This window comes from Drosophila subpulchrella, unplaced genomic scaffold, assembly GCF_014743375.2.
Source record: "Drosophila subpulchrella strain 33 F10 #4 breed RU33 unplaced genomic scaffold, RU_Dsub_v1.1 Primary Assembly Seq354, whole genome shotgun sequence".
Classification (NCBI taxonomy): Eukaryota; Metazoa; Arthropoda; class Insecta; order Diptera; family Drosophilidae; genus Drosophila; species Drosophila subpulchrella.
Window position 1 is genome coordinate 7,038,739 of NW_023665577.1, and position 19,945 is coordinate 7,058,683.

The 19,945-nt window shown below is 39.4% G+C and overlaps 5 protein-coding genes across 6 annotated transcripts; 1 reads left to right on the plus strand and 4 right to left on the minus strand.

Moving 5' to 3' along the window:
- Window positions 1-1,871: 1,871 nt before the first annotated feature.
- LOC119560436 (facilitated trehalose transporter Tret1-2 homolog) lies at window positions 1,872-9,913 on the minus strand. Of its 2 annotated transcripts, none has more exons than XM_037873878.1 (6): window positions 9,719-9,913; window positions 4,620-4,728; window positions 4,406-4,555; window positions 3,607-3,792; window positions 3,305-3,549; window positions 1,872-3,103 (listed from the first exon to the last, which is right to left on the minus strand). In XM_037873878.1, exons 1-6 carry the CDS (start codon window positions 9,743-9,745, stop codon window positions 2,336-2,338), a joined length of 1,485 nt encoding a protein of 494 aa, XP_037729806.1. In that variant the 5' UTR covers window positions 9,746-9,913; the 3' UTR covers window positions 1,872-2,335. The 2 variants fall into 2 exon arrangements, with proteins under 2 accessions (XP_037729806.1, XP_037729805.1); XM_037873877.1 differs by lacking the exon at window positions 9,719-9,913 and adding an exon at window positions 5,297-5,631.
- Window positions 9,808-12,666, minus strand: LOC119560437. Its single transcript, XM_037873879.1, has 3 exons — window positions 12,368-12,666; window positions 12,114-12,318; window positions 9,808-10,309 (listed from the first exon to the last, which is right to left on the minus strand). The coding sequence occupies exons 1-3, from the start codon at window positions 12,559-12,561 to the stop codon at window positions 10,142-10,144; spliced, it is 567 nt and encodes a 188-aa protein (XP_037729807.1). The 5' UTR covers window positions 12,562-12,666; the 3' UTR covers window positions 9,808-10,141.
- Window positions 12,667-14,782: 2,116 nt separating this feature from the next.
- On the minus strand, window positions 14,783-17,068 carry LOC119560721 (autotransporter adhesin BpaC). Its single transcript, XM_037874338.1, has 4 exons — window positions 16,883-17,068; window positions 16,331-16,820; window positions 16,165-16,266; window positions 14,783-15,549 (listed from the first exon to the last, which is right to left on the minus strand). Exons 1-4 carry the CDS (start codon window positions 16,907-16,909, stop codon window positions 15,104-15,106), a joined length of 1,065 nt encoding a protein of 354 aa, XP_037730266.1. The 5' UTR covers window positions 16,910-17,068; the 3' UTR covers window positions 14,783-15,103.
- Window positions 17,069-17,287: 219 nt separating this feature from the next.
- Window positions 17,288-18,315, plus strand: LOC119560723 (vesicle transport protein SEC20). The gene is made up of 2 exons (XM_037874340.1): window positions 17,288-17,468; window positions 17,521-18,315. Exons 1-2 carry the CDS (start codon window positions 17,388-17,390, stop codon window positions 18,121-18,123), a joined length of 684 nt encoding a protein of 227 aa, XP_037730268.1. The 5' UTR covers window positions 17,288-17,387; the 3' UTR covers window positions 18,124-18,315.
- LOC119560724 lies at window positions 18,224-18,753 on the minus strand. The gene has a single exon (XM_037874341.1). It carries the CDS (start codon window positions 18,699-18,701, stop codon window positions 18,441-18,443), a length of 261 nt encoding a protein of 86 aa, XP_037730269.1. The 5' UTR covers window positions 18,702-18,753; the 3' UTR covers window positions 18,224-18,440.
- Window positions 18,754-19,945: the final 1,192 nt, after the last annotated feature.

The following is a 19,945-nucleotide window of genomic DNA, read 5'->3' on the forward strand; positions in this document are numbered from 1 at the left end:
ATTCGGGGGATTGACTTATTCCGATGGCTTATCGATACAGTTAGTACATACACAATTAAGTTGCTTGGCTAGTCGGCAAGTAACGTGCGTGCCCCACACATCTGCTAATTGAAATGTCTCCGGGGTAGGCACTTAAGTGTTTTATATCGACGTGGGATTCTGGTTAACGCCATCCGGAACAGGCAGTTCGGTATGATATACATGGGAATTACAGGCCAGAAGTCAGTGCGTTTGTTTACGACGATCTGCTAAATTTAAATCGAGAAAGTGAATTGCATTCGGGGGCTTGAATAATGATAAGGCAGCAGTTTCATGTTTTACAAACTGGTTATCAGGTCTTGACAAAATGTTTAAGTGAAATACAATGATTTGTTGTTTTGTGTAAATGGCAAAACAGGAGGCTCGTTTCGTTGCCAACTTGGTAACAAGTTCCGATTTGCTGGGTTCCAATTTCGGAATGTTCTCCTAAAAATAAATTGATAAAAATGGTCGCGTTAAAATAATTGTAGCTTTTATATCAATATTTACTTTTTTATTGAATAACCAAACAAGTACAACCCCATTATTAGAGATAAAGAGGCCATAAATCGATAATTCTACCATAAATACAAGTAGCTCTCAGTTGTAAATCGTTTTACTGCTCTATGATAACGAAACAAATATAAGGTACAAATAAATAATAACAATAATGCCCACCCAAACTTCCTTTTCCTCAATCAAAAAAACATTTTAAGGTTGCACAAGCTGCCCGATTAGGAAGAAAATATACAGTGTCCTAAATAAAGTTTCTACAAATTAGGGGAGTGAAAATATTTTTTCCACCTGAAGAATAGTTTACTAACAATATCCCCGGATGCTTACATTAGTTTAATACTACTTCGTATACCATCACTCTAATCGATTTATTGACCAGACACTCGAACCTCGAATGGGAATTTAAATTATCAACAATAACAGACTAAAAATGTTAAATGATCTCCAGCGGAAGTTTCATCACCTGCAATATATTTATTTTGATTTTAATTAAGGGTCTACACTGTAGACTCTACAGGGCTTTTAAAATTGCTTTTTACAATTTTGTTTGACATCCCTGGACATTTCTGATGAAATTGTAAAGGGATAAGGTAAACTAGAAACTGATAGCGTACAATTAAACGCACTTTTGATATTTCTGACAGTGTGTTTGGGTTTCTTATAGTTTAAATTAGATATCAAATTTATATTTTATCCACAAATGATTACATTGACATTTGTGCACCTCAGTACAAGCTAATCAGCTGCAAGCTCTAATCGTATATTGGATATAGCCCATCAATTAAAACGATTTGTTTACCAGACACTCGAACGCAATTGAAATTATCGGCAATGGGCGTAAACTACAACTAAAACGATCTCCAGCGGCAGAATCGCTCCCTCATTTGCACCCCCTGAAATATGACAATATTTGCCATTTGTATCTGTCTTGTTGCTGATTGTCGACAACCTGTTGAGCATGTGAGCAAATATCCAAGCAAATACGGGCCTCGGTGGGCTTCCTGTAATTGCGTTAAATATTTGCATAGAAATGCCGGCAATCGATCGTAGCGGGATGGCTGGCACGATTTCAATTTGCATTTTGTGCACCGCACTGCCGATTCCGATGTCGATCAATCAATCAACCGCCGATGACCTTCACACTGACCATGACGAGGGGGTGGGGGGTGGTGGGTGGAGCAGGAGCGCCGAGCACTGGCGCCAGGAGTGGGCGTGGCCTGTCGCTAACGTCCAGCCGATAGGAGGCAGTCGCCTGATAGCGGTCTAATTTCGCACTTTAGGGGCGTACCGGCCCCCGGGGTTATCGCTATCAATCTGACCCACAAAACACTACGGGCTTCTGTACAGTTTACTTTTATTATCAAATATATGTATATTTGTTACATGTTTAGTATAGTTACAGTTATAGGTATATGTCTTTGCCATCTTACACGTACATTTACACACAGCAGGATGTTTCTACAAAAAGGAGACCACTCCGTCGAATCTTACAGCTATGGGGGCGTGACCATGAGTACTTAGGAACTAATTGAACTACACTAAATGTAAGCTTCAGAGTCAATTCAAACACTGTGAAAACTGTGGAACATCAATAAGTTAAATTGTACATTTTGTGTATTATTGTCCTTAGATCCGAAACGGTTTCTTATACCTTTGCCAAAGATTATATCGGTTTCTCTTGGTTCAGACGGAATAAATGTTTTGTATGCTGAACTTAAGGCTTCAAACGAAAAACCTTCCTACATTACTTTTTGGCATTTTCTGCTTACCCACCTACGCGCTTATAGGCATTCAGGGGCCCCTAGTGACCGGCCAGCCAGCTCTGGATTTGGCTGGCAGTCTTGCCCTTCGTCTCCTGCAAGGCGATGGCCACGTAGGCAGTGGCCACTGCCATCCAGCCGCTGAAGAACCAGAAGGGCACATCGGGCCCAACGTCCTTCAACTGGCCGAAGAGCCAGGTCACGGAGAACACGCACACCCAGTTCATCATGACACTCAGGGACACGGCGGTGCCCTTCACGTCCGGCATGAAGAGTTCGCCCATCATCATCCAGGGAATTGGGCCGTAACCCACCGAGAAGCTGACTATGAACAGCACTATGCAGAGCAGGGGCAGCCAGTCGAGGGCCTTTGCATCCTCGGGATTGTGCTTCTGCAGCGTGTTGAAGGCACCCAGCATGGCCAGGCAGACGGTCATGACCGAGCTGCTGAAGACCAGCAGTATCTTGCGGCCGGCCTTCTCGATCAGCAGGGAGGAGACCAGGGTCATGAGCACCTGCACCACGCCCACGACTATGGTGCAGAGGCCGGGGTCCAGGCTCTTGCTCGCCTCAAAGATCTGGTTCATGAAGAAGATGACCGCGTTGATGCCGGAGAACTGCTGGAAGAACATGAGGAATACGGAGATCACCAGACCCTTGCGAGAGGCGCGATTGCTGAACAGATCCATAATGGAGGCATCCGCTCCGGTCTGGTCCAGGTCGTTCTGGATCACCTGGATGGCGCTGGTGGTGTTGCAGTAATCACCCCACAACCATTTCAGGGCGCTGTTGGCCTCGGATCGCTTGCCCTGGAAGCAAAAATTTATATTAATATCAATACTTTGTAAAATAACATACATAAAAAATTACATACAATCGTAATAATTATAAATGTGGATAAACATATTATCAGAGTAAAATGGAATAGTTAAGGTATCCGTAATTTTACAGTGCATATTTAAGTTTCGTTCCCTAACATACATTATAAAAAGGTTCATCAGCTTGCTTACCCTCTTAAGGAGATAGACTGGGGTTTCAGGCAGGAAAAAGAGTCCGATTAAAAGTATAATTGGTATGACAAGACACAGCAAGCTCAGAGTTTTCCACGCTACCAAATTCCCCATCACATAGATGAACAGGATGCCGATCGTGAGGAGCAGCTGGAACAATGTACCCAGGCTGCCGCGAATGCTGGTCTCCGCGATCTCCGAGATGTACATGGGAGCCACCACGCAGAAGCTGCCAGTGGATATACCTAGGAAAAGTCCAACGTTAATACCAATTTTGAAACAACGTCAGATCCATCACCTACCGATCAAAAATCTTCCCAAGTAAAGCCAGCCGACTGAATTGGCAAAGCTAATCGAGATCCAGGCCAAAATAAAGGGAACGTCCATGACCATGGCAGTATAACGTCTGCCGATCATATCGGCTATATATCCAGAGGGTAGGGCTCCGAAAAGGGCGCCTAGGGGCAACATTGAGGTGACCCATGTTTCTGCAAAATCAAACTTTTTCAGATAATCTCCCGAACTTGATAAGACCGTAAGCCCGTAACTAAAAACCGTAGTGTGAGCTTTCCTTTATCAATGACGTAGGGTCACCATGTACGGGATTCATTATCTATCTGTTTATTATCAATCTGTAGTCACGTAAGTCCGAACCACTTGTAACGACAAGGCAGCTTATATCCCCGTACTCTACTTGGAGGGTTTTAGTCAATCAAAATAAGGAGGGGATTCTAATTTGGGCGGGGATTTGCAAAAAAAACTGATCGATTCAACGCTTTTTAAATTGTGTTTCAATAATTTTCTTTTACAGATATTAAATTATTTAATTTTTTAATTTTTTTTTTATTAAATTTATGTTGATGTTGACTTAAACACTTTTGTATTCTGTCTAATGGTACCAAACATCTAATTAAACTTTATTAATGAGATTCGAAAAGTAAGTTATTTCTTTAACTACTATCCCTTATTTTTCGATCGCTAGTCAAACTGCAAGTACTCTTTGCTGTACTAGTAAGGTTTGGAAATTGTATTATCTATGCAGTTTAACAGTAGTCTGCTATCTACAAAAAAAGTAACAAAGTCTACAAGAAAGTTACTTACGTTGCGAAGGGGTCAGTTTAAAGTCATCTTCGGTGGAAACCGGTATAGTTTTAGTTCCATTTGCTGTATCGTTGACCTTGACAGATATCTGCGGAAAAACAGGAGAGGTCCAGGATAACGCAGTACCAGCAGCGACCGCACCCAAACAAACTGTAAGAGTTGAATAAACACACCTTAAGGACCACATCGGAATAAATAAATTAACTCTTCTCACTTATTATGGCCGCCAGGTATTGCCGCGTTTTCGAGTTCTTCGCTACGCTTTCTTGCAGGAGATCGTAGGTTATCGGATTGCGTGAGTCGCCATCCTCTTGACTGACAGTCTGCAAAGGAAAAGGACGCTTTTCAGGATCTGTGTGAACATATTAAAGTCTTCATGATGATTACGATTGCTGCCCTTCTCGGTTTCCTCAGCGCCCTACTTATGATAATAGGCAAAGTGCTTGCATTTCTCTGGACTTTGATTAAAACCGTATACGTAACTCTGAAAATAGCTAGAGCGCTACACAAAACGCCAACATTTAGCGACGTAAAAAAACAATTTAAAGAGATGTCTCTAGGTAAAGCCAAAACTGTATTAAAAGACAAGTTAAATAAATCCTAAAAGCTATTTAGTTTGATTACATATCTAACTAAAGCACCATTTCAGCTTACAACAAAATATTTATGTGTTTGTTTTTATTAACATATGTAATATTTCATTTTTCTTGACATTCTAACATTAACAGGGAAAAGTAACTTTGAAATTATCTTTATAACCAAATGTCAATACAAAGTATTATTGCTTTTCTCGCTTGTTAACTTTGAAAGTGGCTATTTCAAACACATCAGATGCATTTTTCTGCCAAACTCTCGTTTACGATGTTGAATCTTCCTCCAAACGGATTTTACCTGCCACCAACGAGCCATTGCGCGGACCACCTTTTCCGAATCCATTCGAGAATCGGCCGATTTCCGGGTTCTTTACCAACGCCTTATATAAGACGATCGCACAAAGAACGCACTGTGCCAAATTTGTTGAATCGTTGTTGGTGTAAAAAACACTATTTTATGGTTTGTATATATTGGCTTATATAGTTATTTCACTTATTTGTAGCGTTTCCCATTAATTATCTTAGGAAAGCGTTCCTATATATAAATATATTTTGTTTTGATTTTCCGCTAAATTTAGTCGATGCCTCTGGGGCAGCGGATTGTCTCGTGCGAACACCTCGAGACGACTGAATCTGAATCGTTGGACTCTTCGAAAAAACGTATTTTCATCTCGAATCTTGGCGAAAATTCTTCTATTGTGCATAGAACTTTTATTTTATCTGGCGCTTGTGTCGGAATTTCGTTGGATTGCCAGCAGATTACGCGCATCAGATGCAGTAGAATCTCTTGTTTTACGTCAGAGACAAATGGATTTCCTCTCGAAATAGGTAAAATGTGTATAGACGAAAGTAATGAACAACCTGTTGGAAGGATTTTTCAAGATAGTCTATCAAACAATCTTACAAAAAAATTGCCCCAGGAAGATATATGTGCATTGTCATATTAATTGTACATCAATAGAAATCAATCTAGTTCGTTCTCTCAAGTGAAACCACGCAGATATTACGCATACGCCACCGCACCTGAGTGGATCAAAGTCCAAGCAAACCAATACTTCCGACAAAGCGCCCGCCAGTTAAAATTAAATTGCTAAAGGCATCTCGGTGCGTTTGCGTTTACGATGCACTTGCCAAATAGAACCAAATCCATCGGGTATTCTCCGCCCGTAAATAGAAACATGTCTCCGATTAGATGACAACCACATAGAATAGTTCCTTATGAAGTTGATTCCTTGATGGATGTGCAAGCGACCGTTTAAAATGTTATTAAAGCGGAATGTCTAATTATAAAATAGAACACGTATGTGCCTCTTAATGGCGTCAAGTGCATGCCAAAAGAAACCTGTCGCCGCATTCACACCCAAACAAGTCGAACAGCCGCCGGCGGAGCGAGCGAGAGGCACATCGAGTGCGAAGGAGATAGCGAAAGGGGTCAGAACGATTCCGCAGACACACCCACCATTCACTGAGAAAAACCAATAGCTCAGCAGATAAGGAACTCGGAATAAATTAACTTTATTATTACTATTTGATGGGGGTATTAAAATGTTTCAATTGTTTCCAATAGTCATTTAAATTAAAGACGAATATAAAAACATTATTCTGATGATACTCGAATACAAAAAGAAATTGTTTCATTACTAAACTTAACATTTTGTGAATAAAGAAAAATGATAGGGATGTGAAACCGCTTAGATAGCAAACTGTCTTTGATAAAAATTCTGGAGTAACAACATTTTAAGTAAAGCCAAGAGCATTTTAAAACCGCATAAAATGTGTCTAAAAAATTTGTAGATACCGTATCAGTTGATTTTTGTGGCACTCCTATATCATTTTAGGTAGGTTGTTTTTCTCGGTGTACAAATAGGGGCGCTCATCAACATCACATGCTAATTAGTTTGCATCGTTTGCTGTGCTCTGTTTACTTTCTTTCGCTGTTTTTCCGATGTCAAGTTCACCGAGTGCCTTGTGCCATGTGCCATGTGCTTTGCATTCGGGAGGCCTGTTCCCAAGTACCTGCCCCGATTTCCGAGTATCGTACCCACCTATGCATTCGTATATACATTTGAGGCGCACGAGGGCTTTTATGTTCGATGCTTCCGCCTACACGCCCACATTTTCCCTGGTTTTATGGTGGCCCGTGCCATTGCAGCTCACCCAGCTCACCCAGATAGACAATTTCTTTTATTGACGCAATTCCCTTAATTCGCTCAAGTCCGTTGCCCATGCGGTAATTAAAGCGATATTGTTTACCCTTGGCCACCGCTTCTGCTTCAAGGTGTGCTGAGCATTTGAATACTCCTAAATATAGACTATGAAAATGGCAAAGCCGCAACAAAGTATATTTCTAAGTGGCTTATGGACTTACACTTGGCGTAGTTATACGACTAATGTTCTTTGGAAAATGAGGACTATAAGGTGCAACATTTTTGTATATTTGCAGTGTAGGCGCATTTGTATACCCAGGCAAAGCATATAATAAATGATCAGCATCAGCAGACGAGTCGATTTAGCCATCGCCGTCTGTCCTTCCTATCGGGTGGAAACCTTACTAAAAGTCTATTTTCTATAGCATAAATATTAAAGACAGCAGAAACCGGTTCGGACAACTATATCCGATAGCCCCGGAAAAATGATTGAAAAGTAGTGTAGCTTCGTTGGTTCATAAAATTGAAAATTGATTGTTTAAAAAACGGACGACTATATCATATAGCTGCCATTGGATTGATCCGGAAAATAATAGGAAACAAATTATAGCATCGTTGTTTTAACATATTCTTTTACGGGTATACTCTAATGTACAACATTTTTAAGATGTTACATTCAGGATACAATTCTTTAAAATATTTGAAATTAATGGCAACATCACAAAAATCGATACATTTTCGTCCAAATACAAATGCAGTACTTATTAATTTTCCATGATATGGTATAACTTCCTTTCTTGATGACTATGAACCTATGAACCTTAAGAGATACAGCCGCTATAAATAAAATGTCTGTCGGAATAAATAATTATCTTCACTTTATTTTCATAATGAATTGAAACAAAAGCTGTTTTTCTCGAACTTACTAAGAGATAAATATAATGACCAACTCAATATTATAATTAATGAAATTATTGGGTAATCATGGTTGCTTTGTAAGACTTATTTTTAAATTCCAAGTCCTTTGTTTCTCATTGTTGTTTTATACCGTATCGTATGGAAGTTTCTTCAACTTAGTGAAGGTTATTCAGACTTCCAATATATTTACACCCGAAACGTTTAATGAAACATCAAAGGAAATCACCACTAGTAAATACTCGCTATTTTAGAAATCGCATTTTACCGGACACCGCAATGACCATGAAACTCAAAAACTTATTGATATGTAAATATTATTATTTTTCCCTGCAGATTGCCCGACAGTCCAGTGCAAGTCAGATAAACTCGGAATAAATATGTCAGTAAACATAAACAACAAATACTGATTGGCACGCGACTGAAATAATGTTCATTATATTATATTGCTGCACCGATTATCTTTTTACTGACTGACTTGATAAAACGGTGCCCAGTGGAGCAGCAGCCGAAAAAAAAAAACCCAAAAACGCTTAGCCTTATCACCAGAAGTGGCTGAAAATGAATCATTTGGACGTCTGGAAATCGACTTTTTAAATCTGAATCGAAAGAGCCCAGCGTCACGCTCAAAGGTAGAAAGCTAGTTGGCCATTATCGAAAGCAGTTAGTGGCTGCGTGAACCGCACGCCAATCGTAGCTGCTGCTTCCTCCGAGATCTTGGCGATCTCCTCGCTCCCCGATTACGCCTATTGGATCCGTGCTCCATTACGGGTATACGACTTCCTGATGCCCCTTCGCGTCGTTCGGTAAGAGCCTCTTCAGGGAGCCTTGTCGAGTGGCAAGCAATCGATCGATAGCCTGTTCCACTGCCAAGGGCGAGATAGTGCTGTGTGCCACCCCCCAGGTACAAAACTCTCGATCCTGTGGCATTAAGCCCGCTCTAATCTTGGTTTATGGCTCCCGATAACACTAGGTTGGCTTGACAACCTCTCGTACGGAATCGTAAACAAACCTGTTCAATGGGGGGCCTTTATAAATCTTGAACTTTGCGTAAACTTCTTCAGGAGGCGCATTCGATTAGATATTTTTGCTGTCCACTTGGAAATCGTTTCACAATTACTACCTAATAAATAATTTCTTTGATTGAGGGCAATAAATGCAAATTTGAGTGGCTAATTTAACAGGTAGCGGAATTGCTTATACCATAATTGAGTGATTGAGAACCAAGCTCAATAGGTTCCTAAAACTACAGTAATTACTAGAGGTTGACCAGAGAAAACTTTGCTTTTCTCTTTTCTTTAAAAAAATCCGTAATGAAAAGATAAATATTGATTCTGCTTTCTACTTATTTTTACAGTTTATTAATTGATTTCTTTTGAGTGGAAAAACACGAACAAAACATGTGTGCCCTTGCAATGGCTCTTACTTAACAGCCAGATACTTCAGCATTCATATAGAAATCTAATCTTAGACATTCCCCACAGCTTGTTTATTAATAGCAATTTTAAATTTTAATGTTACCAAATGTACTGGCCATCATGTCGTATGCGTAATAAATTGATAGCGCACGTTAAAAGAACATATCTTAATGTATATTCCGATTGTTTATTTCTGCTGTACACTAAACCCAAGACAAACCATTTTTGTAGTTTAATTACCATTTTAACGTCCTCGGTAGCCACCATGTTGCAATAGCTTTTAAAGCAGCACTGTTTAAATATGTTTCCCCCTTCTGCGAGGTTATAGGTTCGGTCTAATTGTATTTATTTCGTGGGTGGCACTTTTTGTGATCAGTTTCGATTCTCTGGAAGCTTTAACTATCGAAACGTGTGGATGGGCGCGATGAGCGTCCGAGCTGAACTGAATTTCTCCAAGGAAATCGCTTAGCAGCTAAGCGAAATAAGCGGCGACTGCGACGGCGACTGCGACAGAGGCTGATACTAGAAGCCTGATATCGCAGTGGCAGAGGCAGCGGCCGCAGCAGCGACGCCGGCAGCAGCAGCCCGATATAATTCCGATTTATGCCCTGGGTTTCCACTGGGAGCTCGGTGACGCTCATCATTGATCCATGAATAATGCCACTAGAGGACGTCCAACTTGCTCACGCGATGATAGGCGGTCTTAGTCGACTGGTGGTCATGGTAGTTCTGGAACTTCTCGATGATTTTCCTGAAGCCCCGTTCCAGAGATGGGGAACTGACCTTATGGAACACTTTCAGAACATAGTCCACCAGGGCCTGGGCCAGATTCTGTACAGAAGAAAGTGAAGGAATGTTTAATAACATTTTAAATATTGATAATGCAAAATAAAATTCCTTATGATTTTACGAAAGTTTGGTGTTCATACCTTGTTTTTAAATTTTGTGGAGTAGTTGGATCACACCAAGAAGAAGATTTTGTTAAATTTGTTCTTTCGGTAAGAAAGAACCTTCTAAGGGAACGACACGAATTTTATTTTGAACTTAGTAATTTTGTATTGTATAATATTTACTAAAAGTATTACATATTCTTTTGTGGTTAATTTTTTTGTTATCATAGAAACTCCAACATATTTTAATTATGACTTGTAGCATTGACAAAAAAATATGATTTTGCTTAAAATGTGTAACTTATTAAATATAGTCTGATGATGAGTGCCTAATTTGTGATTATATACATTAGGCACCCTTAGTAAAACGTTTTTTGAAAGCGTTTTTTCTATTTTATTAAGCTATTAAAAAATAAATACATTATATTTTTTTCGCATTAAATCCTGAAGATGGTTTTTAGTATTATTCAACTGTGCTGCAAGTTTATACTTAAAAAGAAAGAAAGCTAACTTCGGCCCTCTCCAAGTTTCTATATCAGTGGCATCATTGAATGTACAGAGCTTTCCGATTTTTAGTAAACTAAAAACTTATAACAGAAATTTTAAGATATGAAATATTAAAAAAAAAATGATATTCCCAAGAGTAGAAGCTAATATGTCAAGAAACCCTAAGCTTATACCTTTTTTAAATTTAAACAAGAAAGGAAGTTGTATATCCTTGCAGTTATAATTATTAAATTTAATTCTAAATTTTTAAAAATAAAAAAAAGATAATTTCAATAGTTAAGGATAATATGTCAAAAAACACCGAAGCTATAATTTGTTTCATAGTATTTTCCCACCAATTTTCCGATCGTTCCTATGGCAGCTTAAGGGACCAAAGGGAAATGGAGATATGGAAGCAGCAAAGCGAGATTGAAATGCGCCACCTACCGGCGGTAGGCAGATTTAAGCGTTATGGGCGTTAGAGTGGGCGTGGCAAATTTTTTTTGGATCAATCGATAGGTACAGACTTCAAACAATTTTATCTGCACTTATTATGTAGTTCCGGGAAGATTCTTCTTCTCGCAACTGAATCAGCAAAAGCAACAATCAATGTCCAAAATACTGTTTAAAAGTAGCGCATAAAAAACATTCCGTCATATTATTGATAATATTACTTTTTCTTCCGTTGAGTATATTACTTCTGCGGATAGAAAAAAAGTTATTTAACGTGTGCATGCATATTTTAAGCTATAACAACTTAAACAATATGATAAATTTTACGGCAGCATCATAGCAACCCACGTTTTGGACAAAAATGCGAATTAATGATTTTGAATACTTATATTAAACCATATATAGCTCTTTAAATATTCGTCTAATTTTCACAAAGTCTGTCCTAACATTTTAAGAAAACACTTATTTTTTAAACCACTTGCCCAACCTTTGGCTGCAAACAAGAGTATTGTTAGATGTTAAACAAATACAAATGACTTTAAAATAAAACAAATCAACCAATAATTTCAATTAATAGAGTGATTCACTAAGACAGCAACCAGAATAAATAACTGCACATTAATTAGCAATATCCTGTTTTCAAAAACAATTCATATTTATTTAATGACACATATTTATTTAATGACACCCATTTATTGACGTATAATTTGTTCAGGCTCAAGATAATGTCTTTATATATATTATTAATCTTTTGGAAAACTATCTGTGAATCATACCCTTGCAGCCTTTCTGGGAATCATACTCACCCCTATATAAACGGATCCCACTTTGCATCGACTGTGGGTGAGGTTGTTGTCATTTATCATCAGCTGGAACATCACAGGATCCGCCTCTTCGATGAGAAGACCAAAAAAGTGGATAAATTGCACCGCATGCGAGTGCATGGCCTTTAGGTTAAGGTCGCGACCATCGCTGAACTTATTGATACCCCAATACATATCATTTAAGAAGCTACATAATAATTGTTTTTATCGTTATCTCAATAAAAAATAAAGCTTACCTATAGAATACATCCTGTCCGTAGCGCCGCTCAAAGGGTCTGATCAAATTCCACACTTGTCTGAGGGCCAATCTTTCGCTTAGCGTGAATCCTAAGTCGTCCTTGATTGAACCAACCTTTATTTTGGGTATACGCTTGGGGTAGATAGAGCTTGCTATACCGGATGGCATATTTGTTATTATTTCCTTACTCATGCTGAAATTTGGATTTATGGTGGTTTTATACAAAAACGGGAGCAACAACGAAAACAAATAAGAAATCTATTAAAGAATTAATGTCATTCCATTTTTGTTTTTCATTTCAACAGTTTGCATAGCATACTTGGAGGATTGGAAATATTTTCGTAGCCTCCAGGCAGACCTATTTGGAATTATTCATGTTTAGGGATGTATCCCTCAACTAATCGCCATAGCCGAGTGCCTCGACTATCATATATCCGTTACTTAGCCAACCAATTTCACTTAATAACTAATGGTTCAACTTAAACCATTGGGCACGCCGATGGCTATTGACAAATTAATTAAAGTAAAAATGAAATGAACATAAATATTTTTTTATGACTTGTGGAAATTGGGATTTGTGGCGTGGAGCTTTGCTAAATCAAACATTGTCCCTATAGGAAAAAGTAGTAGTAAAATTTACAAACTCTTTTAAAATGTAGGCGTCAGACAGATTTTAGCGTTACGGGCGTTAGAGTGGGCGTGGCAAACTTTTATGTCGATCGATACGTAATGACGAAATAATTTCAATTTTTATTTATAATATAAAGTCATTAAAAAGTTGTAACAAAATAATCTTAAAAATTTTGCAATTCAATCGAGGTTGCACGCCAAATGCAGCAAATAAGCTGTTTTTACTAATACGCCACCAAGCCGCTAGGGGCGCTATAGGCTAGTTGGCGCTGTAGGCGAGTGGCGCTATAGAAGAAGATAGGTGGCGCTATAGGCTAGGTGTTTTAGTGAAAAAAGCAGAGTTGCTTTAAGCATATCTCCATCCCTCACGCACTCCCTTAAGCTGAGTAACGGGTAACTAATAGTCGAGGCCATCGACTATAACGTTTTCTCTTATTTATTTGTATAGCCGTTACACGTACAGTAAAATAATTGTCACAAAATTCGTGATTTTTATACCCTTGCAGATGGTATTATGATTTCAGTCAGAAGATTGCAACGCAATGAAGGAGTCGTTTCCGACCCCATAAAGTATATATATTCTTGACCAGCATCACTAGACGAGTCGATTTAGCCATGTCCATCTGGCTGTCTGTGCGTCCGTTTCTACGCAAACTAGTCTTTCAGTTTTAAAGTTATCGGTCTGAAACTTTCCCAAAAGTCTTATTTCTTTTGCAGGTAGTATATAAGTTGCAACCAGCCGGATCGGACAACTATATCCTAGCTCCCATAGGAATAATTGTAAAAAAAAATTAAGAAAAATGATTTCTTTGGTGTTTTTTAGCATATAACCTCCTACGCTTGGAAATAACATTTTTTTATTAGTTTTGAATTTCGGAATTAATTTTATCAAGATCGGACGACTATATCATATAGCTGTTAAAGGAACGATCGGAAATTTGGTGGGAAAATAATATGAAACAAATCATAGCTTCGGTGTTTTTGACATATTATCTTATACTATTGAATTAAATTTAATAAAAATCGGACGACTCTAACATATAGCTGTCAAAGAAAAAATTGAAAGAATTATTTTAAAAAAAATTGTGCTTTGTTGATTTTGATCGTATTTTCTTTTACTCTGGGATATAGAATATGTTACCTTTTCAGCATTACGAATTTAATTTTACACAAATATTACTGAAACTAGCAACAATCCTTAAGAATTTAACATGGTGTTACTAACATTGATTATTTCTTATAACTGCAAGGGTATACAAACTTCGGCTTGCCGAAGCTAACTTCCGGTCTTGTTTTAAATGTGGGCTTTTATTTCCCCTTCGAGAACCATTACTCTCATATTTTGTTCAATATTACCCACAGAAATTTTGTAAAAAGCTAGTCTCCTCCCCCCTGACAATTTTGGTAGCCGAACAAATTTGTACATTTCTTCTGACGAAACTTTAAAACGATAGTTGAATGACAAAACCAGGTGACATCATAGGAAAATATATTTTAGTATATGCTGTCCTTTGCTATTTATTAGGTACTTGCAAAGGGTATTATAGTTTCAGAAGTAAAGTCTGTATATTCTTGATCACCATTAACAGCCAGTAGATCTAGCCATGACCGTCTGTCCGTTTGAACGCTTAATATTGCTATTTTCACTTATGGTATATTAGCTGGTCGTTTCACTTCTTCAAAGATTCGGAACAGCTCAAATAAATGATGTCTAGAGTCTGTACGTTTTCAAACAACAACCCTGCGATTATTAACTGTGACCAAATTATTTCAAAAATATGTATTTTATTAAACAGCGTTCAATAAATTCTTCAAACTAAAGTTTTGACCATCGCAATCGGTCTTCATTTCTTATTCTAACCTGAGAATGGCGATTCATAACTAGGCAATATTTCATTTCACAACTTGTATTAATGATTTTTTTTGGCGGAATGGATTACAAAAGATAACTTAAAATTAATTGTAAGTAAATCACAAGATCGGACATTCATTTGCCGTCTTTAACATTATGTAGGCCAATAATTTAAACGAACTATATTAAAATATATATTAATAGGAATTTGAACGTAGCTCACAGAGCAAATTAAAGTAGAGAATAAGCAACTCAAAGATAAATGCGAAAATATTGACGTGCTGTTAGCTTTTTGTTACACATCGGGCACTTGTGCGTGGAGCTGATGGCAGTTTGGATACATTCTCGGCAAAAAACGTGTCCGCATTTTGTTGACACCGGCTCGCGCTCTCTCACGCCTTCCATGCAGACCGGGCATTTGTAGGAGTCCTCCCTCTGGGACAACTCGGGATCTTGACGGGCGCGCTTGGGCGGCGACACATCGTCGAGATCCACTACTGGAGAATTTTCGATCCGCCGAGCAAGGACAGGACGACGATTGTGAATGGTAGGCGAGTCGTTCGTGTGAGTCTCTAAACGGCGTCTGGCTCCCTCGGGGGTGCACAAGTCGATAACAGCATCGGGAGCTCTATTACGGGCGGATCGAATTGGAGGTACGAATTCCAGATGGGACAAATCTATCACTTCCACTGGACTTACTAGAGGAAAATTAGAACAATTTTGTGTCGTTACATATAACATTGGTAAGTGAGCGCTATTGGGTTATTAGTTGTTTAGATGCTCTTCCTTAGATTTGTAATATAAGTTTCATTACATCTTAGGTCCAATAAGGGTTAGGTTATGGGCGTTTAAGTAGTCTGTTCACTTCTTTATCATGTGAATACAAGGTATTTGATATAGTAAACTGGCTTAAAAATACAAGAAAAAAATGTACATATATCAATGGATATTCCCGAGTTTTTACCAAGCCAACATTACCGAGGAATGTAATTTATAGAATATTTTGCAAAAGGACAAAAAAGATACATAAATTAAAAGACAAATCTAAGGAAAGACATCTAACATATTTGTAGATATGTTTACAACATATTGAGCAGCGACTTTCAAACATATCTTAAATAGCAAAAAGTGTTTTTGAGAAAAACGCAAGTAAATCTTTGTTGCACAGTACTAGGAGCTTTGAGACTGATCTACATACACTCCTGATGATTTTTCTTGTGGATTTTGTAATCTCCGTATAGACAGTTTCAAAACGCGGTATATAATGGAGTAACGAGAAATCCAGGCTTGGATTGGTTTTGATTTGCACTTACTGTCACTCCTGCGACGATTTCCACGCACAACTGTTGGTGTTGAGGTAGATGTTGGTGTAATGTTTATTGCATTCTGGGCCAAGCGATTGCAGTAGCGATTAACTGTAAGGCATAAGAGTCAAGTCAATCAATGTGATATTGCTACTAAATACTCAGGTTGACTTACTGCCATCTAATTCGGTTTCAAAATCGGCCAGACTTCGCGAGAGTGATCTAATCTGCGAGGGAACATCGTCGTCTGGAACGGACAAGTTGACCAGGGAGTTGGATTCATCGTGGATCATGTTCAAAGAGCTATCTTCCTGCGTGGACTGCAGGATGTTTGATCCGTCCGCGGAAGTGTCGGTGATATTGGATGCCGAGGGTGAATTGGATTCCAGGGACGAATGTTGTTCCGAGTACGAATGGTGCTCCAATGATGAACTGCTTTCCAAGGATAAATTGGTTTCCAGGGATGAACTGGCGGCTTCCAATGATGAATTGGAGGCTGCAGATAAGTTGGAAGCCGCCGATGAATTGGATGCTGCAGATAAATTGGAGGCCGCTGATGAATTGGATTCCGCGGATGCACTGGAGCTGGAGATAGAAGTAGCGGTCGAGTTGGATACCTCGCTGTCCGATGAGTGGCCAAGGACTAAAGATTCAGCAGAGGAGTCCTACTAAATGAAACGAGACGATATCTGAATTAACTCGTTGGGAGACTCGAAACCAAACTTACAAAGGAAAGGATAGTTGAATCTGACATGCTTTCGGCTGCAATAACTTAAAATGTTGATGAAGGGAAAGGCAGGTGTTCCTGGATGCGTCTCATTTGATTCGCGGTTGGTCCCAATAATTACAAAAATGCTCTGAAATTATGGTCGCTTCGCGGCCACAATGCTGTTTTAGAGATGAAACTTTAAGGGCATCCAAGCGCAACAACTGTAAATCGATAAGTGCAGTATTTTCCTATGTTGTATGGATGGATAATTTAAAGATATTTGATCAAAATTGCATATAAATTATTTAATAAATTCTATTTACAATTTGTTTCTAATATTTAGTAAGCTTTTGAAATAACACATGCCAACCCATTTTGAAAACGATAAATTTCAGCCAAAGCGATGGCCTATCGATACTTACTATGCTGAAAAGCTAGTGTTGGTAAATTAACGACTACTTGCACGTCACCAGAGCAAGTAATATAATTTTTGAAAAACAAAACAAAACAATTACCTGGAACCATGGACAAGGACACGTTTACGCTGCAGTCCATCCGGCAGGACCTCATCGACAACAACCTGCAGGCCAAGGCGATAATACAGGTGAGAGGCGCTAACTGGAGAGGCAGCCCAAATTGCAATCTCCCAATTGCAGGACATCCTAAACAGCCGCACCTCGATCGCCGAACTTGAGGAGCTGAACGAAGCGGGGCGCTCCAAGCTGTCGGCCATCAGGAGGAGCATCGAGCGCCTGGACGACTGGGCACGGGACACGACTGATCCGGCACTGGCAAAGGAGGTGGACACCCACCGCGACCAGTTCTCCAAGACGCTGCAGGCCTTTCGCAAGGCCAATGTGTCCACGATGCTGGAGATCGAGAAGGCCAATCGCGAGGAGCTGATGGCCATTACCGGGGAGAGTGAGCTGCGCCAGCGGACAACGACTCGGGCCCGCCACAACCAGGGCAGCCTGGTCTCTCAGGAGAACGACGTGACCGAGAAGATGCTGGCCATATCCCGGCACCTCTCGGAGACCACCCAGAAGAGCGCCGTCACCCTGGAGACGCTCGTGGCCTCGTCCCAGAATGTGGAGGCCACCAGCGACGAACTGCAGAACACGGCCGGCACCATCACCATGTCCGGCAAGCTGCTCAAGAAGTACGGACGACGCGAGTGCACCGACAAGATGCTTCTCTTCTTTGCCTTCTGCCTGTTTCTCGCGTGTGTCTTCTATATAGTTCAGAAGCGACTTTTCTAGAGCACCGGGTTGGACCCTTTTCCTGCCTAGCTTAAGGTTGTTGCTTTTGTTGTCTAGGAATTAGCTAAAATAGGCTTAGCACATGACCATAACTTCTAAGCACCGCTTTTATATTTATATTTATTTAGTGAATTACCCAACTTGTACATGTGGTTTTAAGTGTATGTATAAAATACAGTGCAGGCTAGTAAATGGCTTCCGTTGATCCTTAGAAAAATGTACAAATGGTAAATGCGGCTTAGACTTTATGAAAGGTCACCTGGGCTTCTGTTTTTATTAGTTGCGCATTGGTTTTGTTGTATAAAATGCTGGGCCGTCTAATAAGGACACTTAGGCACTCCGCCTGGATTTAAGAACCCGTTGCTGTTAACCACCCTACAGATGTCCTTGTAGGATCGCACAGGTTTCTGAGGTCGAGCTGGCGCCGGTCGTCTGTAGTCGTAGTTGCCAGGATAATATTGCTGCCTAGAAGCACTTGGATATTTAAGGCCAGGGAATAGCCGATCAAACACCAAGCTGCAGTGGACCGCGCTCACCGCCAGAATCCACAGCAGAATGTATACGATTGAGTTGCGCATGGCCACTCTGTCCGAGATTTAGATTCTGAATAATACCAAAGCTGATATGTATTAGATTCGGCTGGTCTACTTATAAAACTTCCGCGACCTTGCACAGAGTGGGAAAGTATTTGGAATCTTGAATCTGTTTTGATTTGCTTTGGAAGCTGATAACATTTAAGCGTGCCTCAGCTCAATGCTAACGCTATCAGGTAAATATTCGGCCTTATAACTTTGTATGTGATGTCAATGCATGTTGTTATACCCGTTGCTTGTAGAGTAAAAGGGTATAATAGATTCGTCAGAAAGTATAACAGGTAGGTGAAATAATTTTCGACCCCATCTCCCCTGTCTGTCCGTATGACCGCTGAGATCTCGGAAACTATAACAGCTACAAAGTTGGGATTAACCATGCAGATTCGAGAGATTCTTGCGCAACGCAAGTATGTTTCAACAAAGGGCCTCGCCCACAAACCGCCCAAAACTGGCGCTCACAGCTTTGATGCTAGAAAAAAGTTTCATAGTAACGTTTTAAGCTTGCCACGCCTACTCTAACGCCCATAACAATAAATATGTATGTTGCCTACATTCTTAACGATTTTTTAAATGTTTAAATGGGATTTTGTTTTGTTTAAACTCTTTAAAAAGGTTTTATCAAATATTGTATCGACGCTAGGTCAATTATTAGAATTTTATTTTAAAGATTGGTTTTTTATTAATTTATTGTAAGGCACAAAACTTAAATTGGTAAGGATACAATTTCATTTTATTTGGTTTGTTTTAGAATTACATTGAAGATATTTTTATCTTTCAGCGTTCATACGGACAGGCGGACAGGGCTAGATCGACTGATCCTGATCGAGAATAAATATACTTTATGGGGTCGGTACTTGAAAAATTGGGAGCAATTATAATTGATAAATCTGTGGCGACAACTATGGTATTCTTCTCAAAAACAAACGAACAGCCAGTATTTATGTCTTGCAAATGCGGAGGGTCAATCGTGGTTTTAGGCATATGGTTTCTTTGGCAATATGGCTTATAATTAACTATTGATTCCGTTCCGCAGAAACGAATTATTACGTCTTTTACGTCTATATCAACATATCAAATTTAAGGATTCTGCCATACTTTTTAAGACATTTTCAAGACATAGTTTCTTTGACAATATTGCTTTGAATTCTCCATAGATTACGTTCCCCCTTCGATATATCACTTTTTTTGGGCCCATCCAAATCGACCCGCCCTAACGCTATAGTCGAGTG

What these genes read in the sequence shown, in the direction of transcription:
- LOC119560436 (XM_037873877.1), bottom strand. Translation starts at nt 5,341, where the DNA reads ATGGATTCGGAAAAGGTGGTCCGCGCAATGGCTCGTTGGTGGCAG. An exon ending in CTTGGGAAGATTTTTGATCG is followed by an intron (nt 3,550 to 3,606) that starts GTAGGTGATGGA and finishes GACTTTTCCTAG; the next exon opens with GTATATCCACTGGCAGCTTC. An exon ending in CAGTCTATCTCCTTAAGAGG is followed by an intron (nt 3,104 to 3,304) that starts GTAAGCAAGCTG and finishes TTTTGCTTCCAG; the next exon opens with GGCAAGCGATCCGAGGCCAA.
- LOC119560437 (XM_037873879.1), bottom strand. Translation starts at nt 12,561, where the DNA reads ATGAGTAAGGAAATAATAACAAATATGCCATCCGGTATAGCAAGCTCT. An exon ending in GGACAGGATGTATTCTATAG is followed by an intron (nt 12,319 to 12,367) that starts GTAAGCTTTATT and finishes ATTATTATGTAG; the next exon opens with CTTCTTAAATGATATGTATT. An exon ending in TGGGATCCGTTTATATAGGG is followed by an intron (nt 10,310 to 12,113) that starts GTGAGTATGATT and finishes TCTTCTGTACAG; the next exon opens with AATCTGGCCCAGGCCCTGGT.
- LOC119560721 (XM_037874338.1), bottom strand. Translation starts at nt 16,909, where the DNA reads ATGTCAGATTCAACTATCCTTTCCTTT. An exon ending in ATTCAACTATCCTTTCCTTT is followed by an intron (nt 16,821 to 16,882) that starts GTAAGTTTGGTT and finishes TTCATTTAGTAG; the next exon opens with GACTCCTCTGCTGAATCTTT. An exon ending in AAATCGTCGCAGGAGTGACA is followed by an intron (nt 15,550 to 16,164) that starts GTAAGTGCAAAT and finishes ATTTTCCTCTAG; the next exon opens with TAAGTCCAGTGGAAGTGATA.
- LOC119560723 (XM_037874340.1), top strand. Translation starts at nt 17,388, where the DNA reads ATGGACAAGGACACGTTTACGCTGCAGTCCATCCGGCAGGACCTCATC. An exon ending in AGGCCAAGGCGATAATACAG is followed by an intron (nt 17,469 to 17,520) that starts GTGAGAGGCGCT and finishes TCCCAATTGCAG; the next exon opens with GACATCCTAAACAGCCGCAC.
- LOC119560724 (XM_037874341.1), bottom strand. Translation starts at nt 18,701, where the DNA reads ATGCGCAACTCAATCGTATACATTCTGCTGTGGATTCTGGCGGTGAGC.